At 41.3% G+C, this 21,372-nt stretch overlaps 1 protein-coding gene across 1 annotated transcript in view; it reads right to left on the bottom strand.

The window, feature by feature from the left end:
• Window positions 1-2,030: 2,030 nt before the first annotated feature.
• Window positions 2,031-21,372, bottom strand: part of PRTFDC1 (phosphoribosyl transferase domain containing 1) — a 106,304-nt gene continuing 86,962 nt past the window's right edge. Inside the window, 7 exon segments of the mRNA XM_036327594.1 lie at window positions 2,031-2,436; window positions 2,872-3,014; window positions 5,679-5,755; window positions 8,885-8,931; window positions 9,407-9,441; window positions 9,443-9,487; window positions 10,899-10,916. Coding sequence (XP_036183487.1) covers window positions 2,967-3,014; window positions 5,679-5,755; window positions 8,885-8,931; window positions 9,407-9,441; window positions 9,443-9,487; window positions 10,899-10,916 — 270 coding nt within the window. The 3' untranslated portion in view covers window positions 2,031-2,436; window positions 2,872-2,966.

Below are 21,372 nucleotides of genomic sequence, written 5' to 3'. Positions count from 1 at the left end.
GTGCCATGATCTCACCGAGACATAGAGAAGGACCGGTCTGCCCCACCGTGTGGCACTAAGGCTCCCAGGCAAACAGCTCTTGCAGCTGGTGTCCTTGTCTACTGCTCTTCACAGGCTTCCGGATCAAGCATAGGATGTGATTGGGCCAAGGAACAATGAAGCCCTCTCTTTCCTTTCCGCACGGCTCCCAGCATCAATGAGCAAATCTCCCCTTCACGATTCCCTGTCTCCCTTCCTGAAACTAGTCTGTCCCCCCACCGGCCCCCTAGTCCTCAAATGGCATCGGGGGGTCCCAAGTAACACCATGATAGCAAAGTAAGTAAAACTCCCAAATACTATGTTTGTCCAAATATGCCAGACATCTGGGCGAAGAGTGTGGTGCAGGGTTTTGATTTCCTAGAACATCCTACCTCTATTACAAAAGTGACAAAATATTTGCATGACACCAGCTCTCCAGAGTGCGATAGGTTACCTTCCCCCTCCACTGGGAAAACACAAGTTCACCTCACGGGAGGCTGCGTAAATGCCTGTTTGTGCTCCGCGGGGCTGTTTTCAGTCTCAGAAGGCATAGTTATGGAAAACAATCTTCATGTAAGTGGACCCAAGCAGTTCTAACCTGTATTGCTCAAGAGTCAACTGTGTTTGCAGTTCACTTTGGGGGTAGGTACATGGTTCAATATGTGATACAGTCCAGTCTAGAATGAAAGGTCCAATTTATAATGAGGGGCTCTTATTTGTTTGGAAGATTCCAAAGTATTACTAATTATGTTACTTTATGACTGCAGTAAAAATATTACGAATTATTGTAACTAAATCCAAATTTTCCCAATAAAACATACCACACACCTTTCTCCCCTGTTCATCCGTTTTGGAATACTAATAAATGTATTGGTTATTAATCAAGTAGGGAGCTGTTACATTTTTAGTCTAGGTTGAATAAACTTAGTGGTATTAAATAGATTACAGTTTTGCAAGAGAAAAGGAAATACTATTTTTCCCAAGATGACATTTTTGGGTATCATTGTCAAAATATTATCTGGTAGAAAAACATTGCAAGAATGATTAAACTTCTTGTGTATTTAATTTTTCTTCTTCAGCTTTAACTAGTGCAAGTCCTTAAAATCTTGTGAAATGTATTTTTCTTTTTAATGTGAATAAACATAAAGCCCCCAAAATGATATTGATGGTTACTAAAATTCAACATTTTAAAGAAAATATTTTAATACATTTTACTTTATGGATAATTTTATATTTAAAATCAAATATGGATTATTTTAGGTATCCTGATATAAATGTAATATAATAAAAAAATTGTGTTTAAACATTAATTTCGATACATCAAGAAATAGGCCAGCTATACAGAATTATCAATCGATAATTCAGATCCTATTTCTTCTATGAAACAAAGCTAGAAGGAATTCCCTTTACTGGTTTCCCTCTGGGGATATCTGGGTGTGGTTTATTTTCTTTTCTGGCTGGAACAAAAATATGCAGGAAAATCTTCTACAACCAAAATTCCTTGTTCTTACAAACAAACTTAAGGAGGAAAAAAGCAGCAGATCAAGACTGGCTTAATAGTTTGTTTATACTGGTGCATATACTGTATTGGATTTTTTCCAGGTTAAAAAAAAAAGCCACAGGGAAGATATATGAAGTAGTATATTTAAGCTACCAGCTCACACATTTTAATAGCTGAAAGTATATAAAGATATGAAGGTGGAAGTAAGACAGTAAGCAGTTATGAAACATAACATGGGTTCTTATTCTTTATGAATTTAAAGGAAGCTAGAGCCTGGTCACAATACGCCACAGACAGTTCAGAACCAAACAAAGGCTGCTGAGTTGTTTACTTTGCATTTGCTGCTTTTAGGAAGTGAGGAAAAACAGCTCTATGGGCACTCAAGTTTATTTTCAATGAAAATCCCTATAAATTAGAAAACATCTCATAAGACAAGGGAAAATGGAAAAATATTATTCAGAAAAAACTTTCTTAAACATATTTTTTTCTATAATGCCTTGGATTGTGTGATCAGTCTTAAAAGGACACTTAAAATAATAATTCAACCTCTGTGCTCCTGTTTAGGATAACACATAATAATGTTTTTTTCCTTTGGTGCAAGTAAGAGGAAAAATTTATTCTTGCTTAGTTTTGAGCATTGAAAACACTTGCCCCTCCTCCAAATTCTGCCATTTGCTCATGTCCCACATGAATAAAAGGATGCCACTTAGAAACCGGGGCCGTGCTGCCATTGTATTTTTTCTAATTAAAATTCAGAGTATTAAGCACAGTTGAGTACGTCCATGCATCCATGACATACCGTTATCACATGCCGGAAGCTCCAATCAAGAGCACTGAGCAAGGCTCATTTCATAACATCATTAACATTCATTGATGCTGTGGCTCAGAAAGGCTTTGTCAAAGCAGATAATAACAGCCTGTCAGGAAAGTGCAAACAGAAATTTATATTAAATTGTCCTTTCTATCCTTTTTTTTTTTTTTTTAATATGGGAATCTAGCTGCATTTCCAGTATATGGGCTCAGAGCTTAACTTAAAAGACTTCCAGGTTCTTAAGACTGCAAAATATTACAAAGAAATAGAGTATATTTTTTAAAAAGTTAAGTAAGAAATATTTGAGTAACTAGGTGGGGATAAAGTATTCGAGCATAATGACTGTGTGAATGAAAACAAAAGAAGGTGCAGTTCAGGAGTGTGAAGGTAGGTAGAACTCATGAGTCATAAGGCGGAGTGTTTAATTTGGAACGAGTCAAATGAAAACATTGCTTTCTTTTCCTTAAGAACTTTTGATGCTCTTTATGTTATAATCTCAGAAAAGAAAGCTCTGTCATTAAAACATTTTTTTCTTTTTTACCCTGTTGAGTGAGGATGCCTGGGGAGACAAACTTCACACAGTGGCTTCCTGAATGTAGTTGTAAGTATGATGTTATCTGGAGAGAATTTACTTCTTTAGATTCGATACTTTTCTTTGCCTTGTTCATTGATCACACGTATGTGCTGAAACAATAAAGAATTTAATAATGCATCAGTTTCTTAACAAAATATGAGGCGCTGACAATGTTATGTAATAATAAAGACCATCATCCTGTATTGGTTACTGTTTATTTAAATTCTAGAAGCCTGATGCAGGAAATTCGTGCATGGGTAGGGTCCCTAGGCCTGGCCAGTGATCAGGGCCGATCTGTGGGGTGACAGGTGGGGTGATCGGGCAGCCCCCACTGGCACCCACCTTGGCTTGCCTGGCACTGGCTGCTCGCCAGCCCTGCCCCCCACTGCCACCACCACCACCGGTCACCTTCCTCTGTGGGGAGATCTGCCCCCCTCCCCCCCTTGCTGGCACTCACCTTGGCTGGCCTGGGGCCTGTGGGCTAGGGGCAGCTCCTGCATTGAACGTCTGCCCCCTGGTGGTCAGTGTGAGTCATAGCAACTGGTTGTTCTACCAGTTGTTTTGCTTTTTGGTCAATTTGCACATTAGGCTATTATATAGGATATTTGTGTATTTGTGTGTGTGTGTGTGTGTGTGTGTGTGTGTGTGTGTGTGTAACATCTAAAGAAATCCATTCGAATGCTTGACAAAAATGCTTTATTGTTTTAGTTTTGAGCCTTTTTCTAAATTTGGCTCCCTAAGTCTGTAACAACCAGAAATGCTTAGGGAGCAGTATGGTTAGCTGTGATGGAGATAGAAGTCTCCTACTGGTAAAATTACAGGGTGAATAGAGAAACAGCCATAATAAAAATAATATGTACTCTTATTTGACCCTTTGGATAGTAAGAAATGTGTCAGGAATATTTTGGTTGCAAGCAACAGAAATGGAGTCAGGCTAATATAAGCAAAATAGGGAGATTTATTGGTAAGACACTGAGTAGTTCACAGAAGCAAAGAAAGTGCTGAGCAATGAAGGAAATGAAAGACAGGAATAGGGGTAGCTCCAGACCTCAGTCCACTGGTTAAGCCTCAAACTCCTTGGTCTCTGTGATTTTGGTTAAGTTTCTATTGAGAAGGGGGGGGGGGGGAGAGAGAGAGAGAGAGAGAGAGAGAGAGAGAGAGAGAGAGAGAGAGAGAGAGATTGGTCTGTTTTGGGTAATATGTCTAGATCATTCAGTAATGGTCAGGGTCACACAGCCAGGGGTCGATGTCTATATGTGAAAACTATGGTACAGAAGGTCACCAGGGTGCAAAGTCCTGGGTGCCTAGCAAAGGACAACTGTAGCATAGGACCTTGTCCCCAGGGTGACCTTTCCTCTCCTAGCAGATTGCTGTTCCTGCCGTTCGGACCCCTGACCTTTACTCCCTAGATAACATCTAGGCCTCAGTTGTGCTTCAGCTCCAGGCCCAGAAAAGCAACAAAACCAGACAAGCTAACCTCAGGGCCAACTGCCTTGACTAATGACCTCCTGTGCCAGCCAGTCAATCAGTGGAGACCTCAACACTGAAAGACACATCTGAAAAGCTGCTGTGATTATCTGTGAATCGTCTATTAAGATCTTCCCCTGGGACTTCCCCTAAAATCTCCACCTTTAAAACCCTTAGGACAGAAAACCCATCATACTCTCCCTCATGGGAGCACACCACAGTTTTCCCTCCACTTCCCTAAACCCCCGAAGTGTGTCACCTTGACTTTCCTCACTTCTAAGCTCCAAGGGCCTTTCTTTTACCTAATTTGTTTCCTAAGCCCATTTCTCCTACACATTACTTCTTATACCTCTGTGATTTTCCAAATAAATGTTCTCTTATAGTTTGAGTCTTGGCTCTAAATTATTTCTTAGCCAAAACTCAAGTACAAATGTTGCTGAACCCAGGTCTAGTGTGACCCCACCAGTATAACCCCTGGTGCTGTTCCTGCCACCAATAAAACTATTGCCCTCAAATTGGGAATAGCTATAAGCTAGCTGCATGCCACTCAAATTGGTACCTGCTAGATTTCAAGCTCCGACAAAAAATAGGTTATAGAATATTTACCACTAGGGGTCCAGTGCAAGGATTCGTGGACCAGTGGGGTCCCTCGGCCTGGCCTGTAGGGATTGGGCTGAAACTGGCTCTCCAACATCACCAAGGGGTCCTGGATTGCGAGAGGGTGCAGGCCAGGCCGAAGAACATTACCGGTGCATGATTAGGGATGAGGAGGGACCACGGGAGGGCTCCAGGGAGTGGCCAGCCCATCTAGCCCAGTCCTGATCGACTGGACCCCAGCAGCAAGCTAACCTACTGGTTGGAGTGTCTGCCCCATGGTGGTCAGTGCGCGTCATAGTGACTGGTTGAAAGGTCGAACGAATAGTCGGACACTTAGCATATTAGGCTTTTATTATATAGCATTACTGTGGGTAAGTAGGCATAGTCAATGACTTGGAGAAAAATCAATACCAAGCCATAGTTCTGCTTTTGGCTTCCTTATTTCTTTAGTATAAAATAGAGCTCATAAAAAATAAAAATAGAAATTAAAAAGAGATAATCATAATTGCTTCTATCACCCTACTTCCTCCCTTGCAGGGTAGTGGGGGGAGTGAATCGAGATTATGCATGCAAAGTGCCAAGAATATTCCTGACATAGAAGTTATTCAGTAAATGGCAGCCACCATTATTATTATTTTAATAATTAGCTAAATTGATAAAACTGTTAAGTCCTTGTGAAATGGGGGTAGGGATATGCATGCAACATGTACATTCAGATCTCTGAGGTATTCATTGTAATCTAAGGCATAACCCACCACAAATAAGTTTGGAATCTCAAATCCAGCATCTGAGCAGAGAGAGAGAAGAAAAAAAAAAATCAAAATTTAGATAACAAGCATAAAGCCACCATATGTTAGTGTTGACACTTCAATGGTGAGGACTTTTCATTTAGGCAGAAGTAAGTGAAAAACGTGATAAGCAATGCATAGGATGAGCCCAGCAGAGACCTGGACCCGAGTGAGAACCCAGGAAGACAAGACAAAGAAGCCAGCATACAATAAAGAAGGACTGTGCTCCTGGTATCCGGATCTGAGAAAGGGCTCAGGCAGCCCAGTAGATAGTAGGAAGTATGCATGAGTTAGTGATGTAGGCGTGTTGTTCCAAAGCAGTATCTAATGGCATAATGCCAATGCAAACACTCTGAAAAGCACAAAGTGCAGTTCACGCAGGAGGTATTACGATACTGCAGTACGTGAGTAGGTGTGCAGGCTGTTGCAACTAAGAGGTGATCCTCACACTGCTCAGTGTCCCCGGCAGGATACAGAGCTGGGAAGCAAAACCTGGGAGACAATATGAAGGAAGTGGAATTGTTCATCTTGAGGAAGAGAATGCTTGGAGTTCACAATGCAGATGACAACGATTCGCTCTTCATCTCTATTCAGGGCAGAAGGAGAGTGAATGGATTTAAATGCAGTAGAAGGTACTCAGGTTAAGCAAAAAAAGAATTTATTGAAAGGAAGATGATTTTTATTGAAAAGGATCCTTAAGGAAAAGACCATACCTCTCCTATATTGGAGGCTTTGAGACAGAATAAATGTGCTTATGGTCCAGTGTTTTTTTAAGCTCCTTCCAATGTTTTGGAGTCTGTGTTTGTTTGTCACAGTATTGCAGGTGAGCAATACACTTGCCTGCTTTTATGAAACTATACCTTGATGCAGCCAATGGACTTAGAGCCCTGAAGAAGTTACCTCCATGGTACTGCCCACCACCACTTTGATTCCTGTGACCAAAGATGCTTCCACATGGAGAAACCAACTGGTTCCTGCTCACAGAACATGCTAGAGGAGAGGAACTTACTTTCTGGGGGACTACTAGTACATTATGTGTCACTATTTGATCGTCCAAACTGTAGGTTCTTGAGAAAAATAATCAGAGGGGATGGACGAGCAGAAGAAAAGATGTCATTGGACACAGAAGAAAGAGTCGATTAGGAGAAAGGAACAAAAAGTGCAAAGATTCAGAAATCCAGAAAGAAAGAAGAAACAGGGATTCTGAGCTAGCTAAAAGAACGTTAGGAAACCCTGATTGTAGCAATAATAGTGATTTTACAGTGAGCAATGCAAACCCTAGAGCAGGCATGGCAGCTCTGACTGGGAAAAGCCAGTTGAGAGAGCCAAACCTTCAGAGTGTCATGGAATAAGAGGGAGACTTGGTTGAGTAGGATGGGAGCCAGAGTGACCTATCTCTAGCTGGGTAAATGGGTGCAAGTCCTACTCTTAGGTTTGCAATGGCAGATGTTACAGGTATATTGCAAGCGTAAGAGCAGTGATTAAAACCAGACTGCCTGGGTTCAACACTGGCTCTACAGTTACAATTATGTGACCTTGGCCAGCTATTTAACCTTGTTATGTTCAATTTCCTCGTCTGTAATGTGGGCATAACTTTAGCATCTACCTTAGAGGATTAAATGTGTTAAACTTTATTAATGTTGTTGCTATAAGTGACACAAAAATTAACAGAATGTCTGAAGTGAATGCCTTTCAGTTAAAACTTTTTCTGAACAGTGTCTTACATTATTTCCTTGGCAGATTTCTGTTTACTAACCATGTCCAACTTTAACTACATCCAGATTATATTCCCCAAACCAATAACTGGACAGGAACACACTACTGGGTCTATCTGCCCAGAACTGACATTGTCTAGATTTAATACATCCCACATAGGAATGAAACTTGTGTTTTCGAATAAAGAGTCACTGGCTAAATAGCACTGGCACATTACCCATCCATAGCATGCTTCTCTTGCTGCAATGTTTGTTCAGCTTGCTAATGAGAACCATGGCCAAATTATCCCAGAGGCTTGAGAGCAAATGTAAGTTATAAAAATCAAGCTGAAGTCTGCCTATGCAAGTGAAAAAAAAATCACCTCCAGTGTTAGAATAATAAATAATCAAGCTGCTTGTTTATTATCCTCCTGCCGTAGATGAGAAAAGTCCCCCAGAACACACGTCTGAAGGCAAGTGTGAAGATAGTATCTATAGATATTTGCTCTGCTGATTCTCTGTTATTGTTTTGTTTCTGTGAAGTTATATTTTATTTTTTATTGAATTACAGATGACATACAATATGACCTTAGTTTGAGGTGTACAACATAGTGGTTTAATGTTTTTTAAAAATATATTTTTTAAATTGATTTCAGAGAGGAAGGGAGGGATAGAAACATCAATGATGATAGAGAATCATTGATTGGCTGCCTCCTGTGGACCCCACAATGGGGATCGAGCCCACAACCTGGGCATGTGCCCTTGACTGGGAATTGAACCGCGACCTCCTGGTTCATAGGTAGACACTCAACCACTGAGCCACTGCGGCCAGGCATGGGTTGATGTTTTTATCCATTGCAAAATGATCAGCACAATAGCTCTAGTTACAATGTTATTGACTATATTCCCTATGCTGTTCACTTAATTCTTTGTGTTACTGAACTTTTGTTCGGAGTGGTGGGGAGATGATTTGGATTTCCCCTTCGTGTGCTAAAATTCAGGCTCGCTGCATGTCAGCACTGTGCATTGCCTGGTATGAGAATGCCTCTGAACCGTTACCCGTGCCTCTCCATGTCCCATGTGGGGATGGCGGCCACGGCAGGAATCCTGTGCATCTGTGTCAGTCCAGAGAGGCCGAGTCTCCCTCCTCCACCTGAAACCGATTCTCTGAGCTCTTGGAGAGAAGGTTCTATGGAAAACCTAGATATCAAAATATCCATGCACACAACTGAGTGCCTGTGAGCGGAGCAAGGCAGGAAATGTAAGCCCCTTGTTGTAAAGAGCTCTAGTTTCGCTAGCAAGGCTGGGACTTTGTGGGTCTTTCAAACCTATGCAGCTTCCACTTCAGACAGAACGCCGACAAATAGGAATTTCTTACACACAAACTACCACCATGAGGCAACCCATTAACAAACAAAACCCAAAAACACCTACAGTCAGGTCTAAAGCCATGACTTCTAGGTGTCCTCTTCACCAACAAACTATCATTAAAAAAACAAAGCTTCAGTGATCCAAATAAAATCTCTGTGAATTGCAAATAAAATGAAATATCATTAAAATATGTAGTATTTAAAATACGTATTTTTTCCCCTTGAACACATGGGGCATCATCCCAGCCCTCCAACTCATGCTTCTGCTAGTGCGGCACCAGCTCAGTGACTCTCAATAAAGGAAGGGAGGGGGCCCTGACCCTGGGGCCCAGCCAGCTGCTCCTGGAAACAGCTCGAGGCACAGTCAAGAGGGGCTCAGCCACAGCGAAGCATGTGCTCTTCCCTTTCCTCTCTCTCAGGCCCGCAGTTCAAAGGGCTGTGTGTATGGTGTGGCCAAACTGTAGCACCCCAGGGCAGAAGGTCACTGGTTTGGAACAGACTGCACTCTCTGAAAACAGCATCCCCTACCAGCATCCCTCTTGGGCTCGTTTGGAAAGACAGAAACAATGATGTGCGCCCTCCTCACCTGGCCACCTGAATCATGTTGGGCTTGTGTTTTTCCTGTGCTGCTGAGCAGCGCTTTCACGGTCCCTGTTCCAACAACATCCTTTGCAAAGAGAACAAATTCAACCGAATGCACTTGGGCAGTGTAGTAGATTTTTCATTCAGGCAGATAATTATATTCCTTATTAATAATGCATCCCTATTAGAATTGCGATCAAATTGGAGTCAAAGTAGGAGGCAGAATTGGTTCTATTTTTTTGGGCTGGTGCTTCTTTCTGGAAGGTGGGTTGGGGAAATACATTGGTGAGTATTTCCTCAAACTCTGAGCTGGGATGAAAGGCTAAATTCAGCCTTTGGAGAGCATGTGGGGCTCTCCCTGAGTACATTTGGACTCACTCACACACTTTCAAGGACTACGATTTGGCCCTGAGGTTATGTGACACAATACAGGACGCATGAATTTTCATGGACCGGGGATGTACATCTGAATACACTGAATGGATAAACACCTCCCCCTTGCCCTCCCCACTCAATAGGGGACCCCATGGCTAGGAAGTGAGACGTGTCTGGACGGCAGCTGGTGACGGCCTTGAATTCTGAGGGTGTGAGCCTGCAGTGAGCTGAGGCTCATCTCCGCTGATGAGCTGCTGCTCAATTAGAGTAGAATGGGCAGCAGCAATTTATTGTCCTCGGGACAGAAATCAGCTGTCAGGAACTGATTATTAAAACAAGAGGTCTGAATTTAGCCAGAGTTGGGCAATTCATTTGGCTAGAGTGTCTACTTTATGGGTTATGTCTGAGCCAGAACTGCAGATACATATGGCACACCCAGGCAATTGTGTAACAAAAGCTTGAAGACAGCACCCTCCCCCCCCCCCGCCCCCCCCCCCCCCCCCCCTGAATTTCTGCCAGCTGATAAGACAGGTGTGCTCTTGAAGGAAACAGGAACATTTGCAGTCCACTGCTGCCCCAAGGCCGGTGTTTTCTCTCTTCTTTTCTTCCTTCCCTTTATCTCTTTCTTTCTCTCTCTCTCCCCTCCACTCTTTCTTTTCTACCTCCCTCTCTTCCTTCTTTTTTAAACAGAACCAATTAAATTAATTCATAGCTTTCCTTTGGACTGCCATTTTAAAATTGATTATATTTATGATTCGATGCAAAGGTAGAATTACTCAAAGTCATTAGCAAGAACACCGAGGTAAGAGTGAAGAGGGTCCTAACCTGGGCTTAAGTATGAAGTAAATTTGGCTTTGTGGGTTAGTTTTCTCTTCTGTAAAAATGTCTGATTCACCAATGGGTATAATGACCAATTAGACATGTGAGGAATTAAATATATAAACCTTTTAAATGCGTTATTTCAAGTCCCTGATTCTAGTTGGCTCCTACTCAATAAATTTGGAGAGCCATGCACACAGGGGAACTCAGTAAGTCCTTGGGCAACTTGATAACAAACTCTACATTTTAAAACTCACCGTTCATCCCTTCACCTTCCAAATATGGGTATAAAGTCAGCTTACCTCAACAATGAGGACATTCTGAAACAAAACAAACAAACAAACAAACAACAACACACCAGTTATTCTCAAATCTAATGAAAATCTGGCTCACAAGATCAGCACACATTTTGCTTATGGTTGGAATTTTCCAATTTACTTATTTGGTCCTCCCCCAGTCATCTAACCCAAATGCTTGGAGATAATCTAGGTGTTCCAGATTCATTTTAATAGTCTCTCTGGAATTACTTGGTGCTGCAATACTTATTGATATCTATATTCAGGTTAGGAGCAGGCTTATCTTCGACCCTGTCACTTGTCTGAAGAGCTACCCATAGTCATTCCACCTTCATAAGTCTGGCAAGTGCCCCACCCAGCACTCTTTGGGATACAAAGCTTATTATGCATTTTCCAGGAAAGCAAAGCCAGCCTAAACTGCACTGCTAATGGAGACAGTGTTCTGCAGAGGGATCATGTGTTCAGCGGGGACAGCCTATTTCCTGCATAGCCACCAACATCACTGGGATTCTGCACTTACTCTCGAATTTTCAACCCTGAGGAAAGGGGTTGGTTACAGAGAGGGCTGTCGGGTGCCTGGTTTATATTTTCAGTGACATGATTAGGTTCCTTGCTATGTGCTTTCAAGCCACTCATTGACTTCTCCCCTGAGAACACTGGTTATATTTCATTTAAATTTCTTTTTTGACCTGTCTTTCCAAGTCCATGAGGGTGGGAATCATATTTATCTTGTTTGTTACTGTATTCTCAGTCTCCAGCACACAAACCTGTATATAGATGCTAAATAATTATTTGTTGAATGAAGGGATAATAATTAATTATACTTATTGATGAGTTAAAATCAACCAATTAAGTGGATTAGTAGTTACATGTCAACACTGTCCCACTGTATTATTATGCCATTCCAATTAAGTAAGTGGTGTGGATATTTCCTTAGTGTATTGGTTTCTTTCTTTAAATGATCTTTCATTTATCCCAGTTATTTATATAATAGTTTAAACATTGGATCAAGCCTTACACCTTAGATATCTTCCTTATAGAACTGCAAAAGGGATTTTAAGTGATACAAATGTTAACCAACCAACTAAAAACTCTGTTAAATTTGCACCATATTACTTTGTGTGTCAAATGCATTTTTAGGTGAAATTCTTTCTAGAAGTGTTTTTCTCTCAAGTATGGTATTTTATTCATTAAACACATGTTAAAAATCATAATTTTATCACTAAAATTTAAGATTATTTTGTTGATTTTTAAAGTAGGTCACATTCCCAGTGTCCTCTCTACCCTGAGAATCTTACTGACATAGGAATCCACTTGATATTTGCCACACATTTGCTCTGCTCTTAACCATCAACCTATAACAGTTAGTTAGGATGTGAATTTTTAGTTTGAACAAGACTTAACAACCATGCCTATTAACCAATTGGAATACTTGGAGAATATTTGGTTAATTTAATTTCCTAGTTCACAGTCTCTTTTAGTTTTTATCTGATAATGAAAAACCTTTCTAAAATCTGTTTGTCTGAATTCTTGCCTAATTAAGTAAAGTGCACTGGAAGTAATTAAATCTGTTTTGTGAAATTTCAGAATCTTGCAAAGCAAGAGTCATCTTAGAAAAAATTAGCTTCAACTATAGGATATAGTGGTGGCTGTGTACTAATCCAGAGATATATTGTCAAAATTACTTAAACACATTTTGAAATCAAGGTGATGTTCAAAATCAAATAGAAAAGTCTGTTTTTAAAATGTTGATGTGTGCCTTTTTAAAGTATTTAAAAATGTTTATGTATTTAAAATATATTAAAGTTATCATGATATTCTTTATTATGCATAGCTAAATATTATCACATCTAAGAAAAATGACAATTTCTATTATCATATAAAAGTTAGTACATATTTAAATTTCCCCAGTTGCCTTTAAAATAGCCTTTGTAGTTGGTTTGTCAATCTAAGATCACGCACTGGATTTGTAATTCTCTTTTATTTTAAAATAGCTCTCTTTTTCTGAACTTCTGTTTCTCAATTTAATAATTTTTGATATCATCTATTTGCTGTATTGTACAATAGATGAGAATTTAGTTCTTTCACACTAACTCACTTCCTTTCTCCATCCCCTAATGCAGTTACTTTGTTATGACTCTATCTTTTTGTGCTGCTTACATTTTCCCCCAAAAAGAGTCAAGTAGTGTACTGTAATTATATTTCCTCTTAGAGCTGTTTACTTTTTTCTTGGAATTCATAATTGTTTTTTCTATCATCTTCCAGTGTTGTATCCTGAAATAACCCTCCATTATTTTTTAAAGCAAGCTTTCCTTTTTTGGAAGAATTACTGTGAGGAAAACATTGGTTAGTTATGGTTTAACTATATTTCTCAGAGGATTCTGGAGGACTAATGAATGGGTTGGTAAAATCTGTAACAATACCAAGACCTTTGTGTTATGTACAGTACTGTACAGTATTAGAAAGTACAATCATTTAGTGGGTGTATGAATGATGGGCGGGGAATGCTGGTATGGACACACTGGCTTCTTTTAAAAGGAAACTATGCAGATATCTAGAGTTAGTTAATGAGTTATACAGAACAGTATCCTGTCTATAAAGAGGTAATATGCAAATTGACTGTCATGCCCTCGCACAAGATGGCCACACCCATGTCATCACAAGATGGACGCCTCATGTGGTCACGAGATGGTTGCCCCATGCCATCACAAGATGGCTGCTACAAGATGGCTGGCAGGGGAGGGCAGTTGTGGGCGATCAGGCCAGCAGGGGAGGGCAGTTAGGGGCAATTGGGCCTGCAGAGGAGGGCCGTTGGGGGTGACAGGGCCAGCAGGGGAGAAGTCAGGAGTCAATCAGGCTGGCAGAGGAGTGGTTAGGGGGTGGTCAGGCTGGCAGGCCGAAGGGGTTAGGGGCAATTAGGCAGGCAGGCAGGCGAGTGGTTGGGAGCCAGCAGCCCCGGATTGTGAAAGGGATTGTGAAAGGGGTCCCAGATTTGAGAGGGTGCAGGCTGGGCTGAGGGACACCCCTCCCCCAGTGCACGAATTTCATGCACCGGGCCTCTAATTACATATATATTTCCTTTCATTTACAGAACATTGTACTATGTTTTCAAATTCTTCATTAGTAATATATGCCACTGTCTGGATTTTTCAGTGGGCCATGTGTTACGTGAAAAGTTCACCTCTAACCAAAGCAATGCCTTTCATGCTTTTGGAAGCTTGACTCCTCATGTGAAACTGTTAGGGGTAGAATTAGAATATTGGGGACTAGCTATTAGTTATAAGAAATACTAATAAGAAATATTAATCATGCTCTGTTAACCATGATTGTTTTGTTCTGATTAAAGGAAGCACATTGAAACCTGGCTGGGGATTATACACGGGACCTGGGAGCTCACCTGGAAATGCAGCCCATCCTCCTCATCTGGGAGCTGCCTATCTTCATAGAAAGATTAACATCCAATCTTGTGGAAAGGCAGCAATGGAGTCCCCGATGCCCCCTGCCCTTTGCAAAACCCCCAGCCCACATTGCCCACATTGCCTATAATCTGTAACCATTATGCCCATTCTTATTCCTTTTGCCTGCTTCCCCACGTAATCTTTGTCTGTATCCCATATAAGCAGCTGGCTTATGGGGGGTGGGGTGCAGAGCAGATTTTCGTGGGTGGCCTGCTGCTCTCCCATACTGCCGGCATTATGGGAATAAATGTTCATATATGATTCAACCCTGTCTCTGCTTAATTGGCTCAAGTAGTGACTGGCAGCCCAGATCCATAGGTTCTCTGGTTTCAAAATAAAAAGTAGCCCAAGAGGAGAAAGAAAGCAACTATCCTAATTTGGAAGCATTTTTACCAGTATCTAAAAGAACTAATCTCTTTACATTTTCATGTACCAAGATTAACTTTACAAGATAAAGGATGAAGACTAACTCATCTTTATACTATCTACATATAACACGGAGACAGGTATATAATAGCTGCTCAAGAAATGCCTGTGGAACAGATCAACAATTCTGACCATGTGGGCCATGTGTTACGTGAAAAGTAATTTTTTTTACTTTCTCTAGTTTGCTATACTTTTGATACACCCCCTCCAGTTTTTCCTTAATGATGTACAAGTCCTCCTTAATTAAGTTATACTTAATATTTACTGTTTTTAATTTGGCACTAAAAAATCTGCTAAATTCCTTTTTTTTTTTTTTTTTTTTAAGTGAGCAGTCTTGGAAATTTCATCAGAACACATTATGCCTCCTAAACATTTGCAATCTGATAACTCTGATCACTGAACCTGAGATGTTTGCCAGTTTCTGTCTTAGTCATCTCATCGCACCTAGCTCACTTCCTCCCAGAAAGCCAGTAAAATCTGCAGCCTGAGGGCCACCAGCAAAATTCTATGGGGGATCTCTGAAGTGTGTTCTTTCCCTGCTTATTGTATGATCCTAATCGAAGCTAATCACATCGAGCTTACTGAAGAAAAGGAAAAGAAGAAGGAAAGAATTATACAAACCTAAATGGTTTTCTTAAATACGTTATTTAGTCTTTTAAAAATGCAAAATGATTAGCATATCACAGTCTAATCTTCAGCAGCTCAGTTTTGGGACTTCGGTCACACCAAGCAGAGGGGATGCCAAGCATGAATAGGAGTGTGAAGATAAACCCCAGGGAGAAAGGAATGTAGTTCAGCATTTCATTTTATGTGATAATTCACAAAATTGCCAGAAACATCAGTTGGTAGGCATTTCCATTATTGTTCTCTGCCTAGTCAGATGCAATAAAAAGGAATGATTTCAAGAGTGAAGGCAGCCAAGTAGGACATTTTGGCAGGTTTCAATGTTTCATTCTGGCTTTTGATTAGAAACTTATTTAGGGGCGGGGGGTGGGGCACATCTCCTGAATCTTGCACTGAACCTGTGCGTCTGTGTTTTCCCGTTGCCAGATTTGAGCTTGTTTCCATGCATTTGGTTTTATTCCACTCTTTCAGAGATTTCTCTTGAACACAAATAAAATCTTGCTTTACACACATTTTATGAAGTGCCGGGATTAAATCAACTTTGAAAAAAATCAGCCAGAGAACACGGAGCACAGACAGCTTAAATTCACTGAGTAAAATGCTTTTAACATTGTGAGTGAAGAGGCCATTTAACTCCATTATTGAGGGCTCCCTTATTCAACAGCCATGACCTATTTTGAATCATGACTCAGCCAGCCTCCCTTGTGAATGTCTCTCTCTTTGCTTCAAAAAAAAAAAAGAAAAAGAAAAAAAGAAAGAAGGAAGGAAGGAAGGAAGGAAGGAAGGAAGGAAGGAAGGAAGGAAGGGATGTGAGTGGGGGCTGTAGAGTCTCCCTTTTCTAAATATGTTAACTCCCACGTCTTTAGAGGGATTAAGAGTTACACAGTAGTGGGATCACTGGGTCAAATGGGAGTTCCATTTTTAGTCTTCTGAGGTAGCTCCATACTGTTCTCCACAGTGGCTGCACCAGTCTGCATTCCCACCAGCAGTGCAGAAGGGTTCCTTTTTCTCCACATCCTCTCCAACACTTGTTGTTTGTTGATTTGTTGACTATGTTCATAGCAGCACAATTCACCATAGCTAAGATTTGGAAACAGCCTAAGTGCCCATCAGCAGATGAGTGGATTAGAAAACTGTGGTACATATACACAATGGAATACTATGCTGCGGTAAAAAAAAAGGAACTCTTGCCTTTTGCAACAGCATGGATGGAACTGGAGAGCATTATGCTAAGTGAAATAAGCCAGTCAGAGAAAGATAAATACCACATGATCTCACTCATTTGTGGATTATAGAGAACAACATAGACTGATGAAAAGGGACAGACTCAAAGACTGAGAAACAGCAATCAGGCTATCAATCCCCAGAAGGAAAGTAGGGGAGGGCGGGGGTAAGGGGAAGAGATCAACCGAAGGACTTGTATACATGTATATAAGCCATACCAACGGACATGGACAACAGGGGGATGGGAGCATGAGTGTGTGTGGGGGGGAGGTTGGGGGTTAATGGGGGGGATGAGGACACATTTGTAATACCTTAACTAATAATAATAATAATAATAATAATAAAAAAAAGAGTTACACAGGACAGTTATGGGGCTGTTAGTGCTTCTAACTCATAATATGGGAAATTACACAGGTAAGCTGTTTCCCCATGTCTTTGAAAGTTCTTTCATAAACAAATTTGAAAAACTCCTTTCTAACCCTCCTGCCTTCATTTAACCATGTAACTCTGTCGCTGCTCCTTCTCTTCCACTCCTATCCTACCTTGCTCAAGTAGTTCAATTACACACTCAGGTTTGCTTCACCAACACCACCTCCTGGCTGGCCTCTCTCCCTTCCTTCTGTCAAGTCTACCCTCCTGCCAGGTTCATTTTCCCAAAACACAGCTTCATGATGTCACCTCTGCTCAACAACTTTTGTGGCTCCTCTTTGCTTTTCTGAGCAATTCAAACTCTTCATTGAGAAATTCAATGTAGTCTACAGGCCAAATCCAATTTTCACGTTCAGTTTTTTAAAATTATTATTTCTACAGTTCTGACTAATTTCCTTCACTCACACTGGCCCACGCCTGTCCTCTGCTCTCCTATTCCCTGCCCTCATTCAATGCTATTCTTCCTCTGCTGTGTTATTATTCCCAGACCTTCTGGTCCCAAGGAATCCCTCATTCTCCTTTCACTAAGGTAATTACAGTCCCAAGAAATCATTCCTTCTTTAAGCTCAAGGAAAGAGTCTTGTGTGGAAAGCATGTGCTCATTTAGACAGAGTCAGGGAAGGCCTCCCTTACACAGGAGACTTTAGGCTGAGACCTGCAGGATAGGAGGAGAATGGATTCCAGGTGGAGGCCACAACTTGTCCAAGATCTTGGCAGGAAGGAGCTTCTCCAGTATGGTTAGAGCATTGTGAGGAGGTTAAGGTGGTGTCTGATGATACTGGTAAGGAGACAAGGCCAGATCATGCAGGTTTTACAAGCTGTAAGAAGGAGTTCAGACTATAACCTCAAGCACTGGGCATGGGCTGCTAGGTAAAGTACCGAACACCCAGTCAAATTTGAATTTCAGATAAATAACAACTAACTTTTTAGTGTAAGTATGTTCTAAATATACAAGGGACATATGTATATTAAAACGTATTTCATTGTTTATTTGAAATTCCAACTTAACTTGGTATCCTGTTTTTCATTGTTTTTGTTAAGTCTGATAACCCTAGTTGAGAGGTTGCTGAAAGGTTTTTGGTAGGCAAGAGATGTGAACCAATTTGCATTTTAAGAAGACCCCTATGGCTGCTTTGTGGAGAATGGTAAAGGGTGGCAAAGTTAACTAAAGGTAGAAGTTCAAGGAGACCAGTCAGTCCAGCATAGCAACCCAGAGGAGGGGTGGTGGTGGCCTCACCCTGGGAGACCAGTGCTTCTCCAACCTTAATGTCCAAAGGAATCATCTAAGGCTCTTGCTCGAATGAACTTAATTCAGAAGATGTGGGGATCTGAGATACTACATTTCTAATAAGCTTCCAGGTGGTGCTGACCTTGCTGGTCCCTAGAGCAAGCCTGTCAAACTCAGAGGCCAACACGGGCCAAATAAACAAGGTTTAAGTTTATGTGGGCCACAAAAAAACCCACAAAAGCTTCAATTTTCTTAGAAACGTAGGTTTATTTCGATAGAGACATGCTGAATGCAAAGAACTGAAATAAATGAGTAATCGTTAACATAAAATAATAGAATATTTTAATAAAAATTAGTATTTTTCTTGAACATTAACTTACTAGACACTGAATAAACTGCACAAATTAATAAGCATAACGCAAATAAACCTATTTTTCTTGTTCTCCGAAAGCGAAATATTTCCTGTTGCGCACACCAAATAAGACAGTCTAAGATTAATGACGTGGCAATCAGCTGCTAAAATATTCGTTGCTAGTGTTAGTGGAGAGAAATGGTGCGCCTGCTGGTAAGATGCTAAAGGGAAATGAATGCAATGTGATTATAGTAACCAGTCATTAGAGAACATTGTAGATCATTATTAATAATTATGTATAACAGGAAATTGTTAAAATTAAGTGACAAAATTTTTATTAAAATGTTTCTTACATACTGTTATATTGTCTGGGCTGCAAGTTTGACATTCTTGCCCTAGATCAAAAGTTAGCAAACTATTGCCCATTGGCTAAATGTGGCGTGCTGCTTATTTTTGTAAATAAAATTTTATTGAAATACTAGAGACCCAATGCATGAAATTTGTGCACGATGAGGGGTGGGGGTGGGGGGGTCCCCCTCAGTCCATCCTGAACCCTCTCCAATCCGGGATCCCTCGGAGGATGGCTGACTGCCTGTTTGGGCCCGATTCTGAGGCAGTCAGACATCTGTCTCACAATCCGGGACCACTGGCTCCTAACTACTCACCTGCCTACCTGCCTGATTGCCCCTACTGGCCCCCTGCCAGCCTGATCACCTCTAACTGCCTCTGCCTGCTGGCCTGGTTGCCCTAAACTGCCCCCCCAAACCTGGTTGCCCCCAACTGCCCCCCTCCCCCGCTGGCCTGGTCACCCCTAACTGCCCCCCCCCAGCATGGTTGCCCCCAACTGCCCCCCCCCCCCGCCAGTCTGGTCACCCCCAACTGCCACCTACCAGCCTGGTCACCCCTCACTACCCCCCCTGCTGGCCTGGTCACCCCCAACTGCGCCCCCCCCACTGGCTTGGTCACTCCTCACAGCCTCAACTGCCCTCCTTGTTGGCCTGGTCACCCCTCACTTCCCCCCTGACGACGTGGTCGCTCCACACAGCCTGCTGTTCAGTCATTTGGTTGCCCCTCACTAATCCTCCTGCTGGCCTTGTTGCCCCACTCAGCCTGTTCGGTCATCTGTTTGGTTGTGATGGCCCCTGGCTCTTTATATATATAGATAGCCACTTGTTTCCATGTTCTCTATGGCTGCTTTCATGCTATGACTGCAGAGGTAAGCAGCTGCCACAGAGACTCTATGTCCCATAAACCTAAAGTACTTACTATCTGGCCCTTATCAGAAAAGTTTGCTGAACCCTGCCTTAGACCACACTTTGAGCAGCAAGGGTCTAGACTTGGGTGATTACCAGGGAGATGGAGAGAAGTGGGCAGATTCGAGGTATACGTGAAGGCACAGAGTGTGGTCTCCGCTGGCGTGTTCAGCATTCCCTTCTGATGCAAGCCTAAGCACCTGGAACTGCGGGATCTCAACCTTACATTGTCGTGACATCTGAGAAGCTGGCTAATCGATGTTGATTCATCTTAGAAATATTAAACCATTTGTATTCTAAGGCCAAGGGGTTTTACTTGGCATATGTTGTACGTCTATGCACACATGGAGAGTGTAAAGATACTGCAACGTGGTACCTGGTAACCTAAAAGAATGAATCGTCAGAATAGTAAAAATTGAAGCCGGCTCCTGTCATTCTTACTGCTGGCTGGTTTTCCATCTCTCCTACCTCAACTTCCTTGGTCTCTACTTTCTCATGGGGATGGTCCGTGTAGTAATTACGGGAGGGGATACTGAGGCACAGCGCTATCACTCCTTCTGCTTACTCTACCTCCAGGAAGAAAGTACCCTTTCCTCAACCTCTTTTCTATCTCTTAATGGAAGGGACTACCCAGTGCTTACCTAAGAGGCAAATTACTCTAAAAGAAAATAGAACATGATTTTAGAAGGACAGAAGGACCATAATTCTAAGTGCAATTTTTGTCATGGAGGCATTCATTTGGGGTTCTTAGAGTTGCAACTTTGACAGACCCTATGATAAAAGCACAAGGTACATAATAAACTTGTGTAATAAATCTATAAGGCAATGTCACACAACAAAGTACTAAATTGTCTTATGTTAATTAGATGTTACCCAGAATTATGGTGATTATTTTGCAATATATACAAATATTGAATCATTATGTTGTACATCTGAAACTAATATAATGTTATATGTCAATTTTTAAAATGTGCATTAACTTAGAATTCAGTTGCTATTTATAAACATATTTATCAGATCTTAGGGAAAAAAAGTACAGTAATAATGTTAGCTTGGTATAATGACTTAAACTGTTTGCCTTATCTTTTCCTAAATGAAAACAACGCTTCATATTGAACTAACATTTGCATACAAAACTATATAAAACAGATGTAGTTTAATATTGGGCTGTGCTCACTATCACTTGCCAGCTTTTGACTTTCAGGAATACTGATGACGTATTTCCACAGTATTACAGGCTGCAACCTAGTTTTATCTCTGATGTTTACTTCCCCATTTGATAAAAATGTACTATTTAAGTTGGTTGATCTTACCACACACATTAAGTTAAACATATTACTATAGACTTACACATACATACATTGATACATTATCGGTCATGGAAGTAGAGGTAGGAGAGATGGAAAACCAGCCAGCAGTAAGGACAGGAGTTGGCTTCAACCTTCGTTAGCCTGACAAATGATTCTTTCAGGTTACCAGCTACCAT

This window comes from Myotis myotis, unplaced genomic scaffold, assembly GCF_014108235.1.
Source record: "Myotis myotis isolate mMyoMyo1 unplaced genomic scaffold, mMyoMyo1.p scaffold_m19_p_1, whole genome shotgun sequence".
Classification (NCBI taxonomy): domain Eukaryota; kingdom Metazoa; phylum Chordata; class Mammalia; order Chiroptera; family Vespertilionidae; genus Myotis; species Myotis myotis.
The sequence above is the reverse complement of the archived record's forward strand: the minus strand, read 5'-3'. Positions and strand labels throughout refer to the sequence as shown.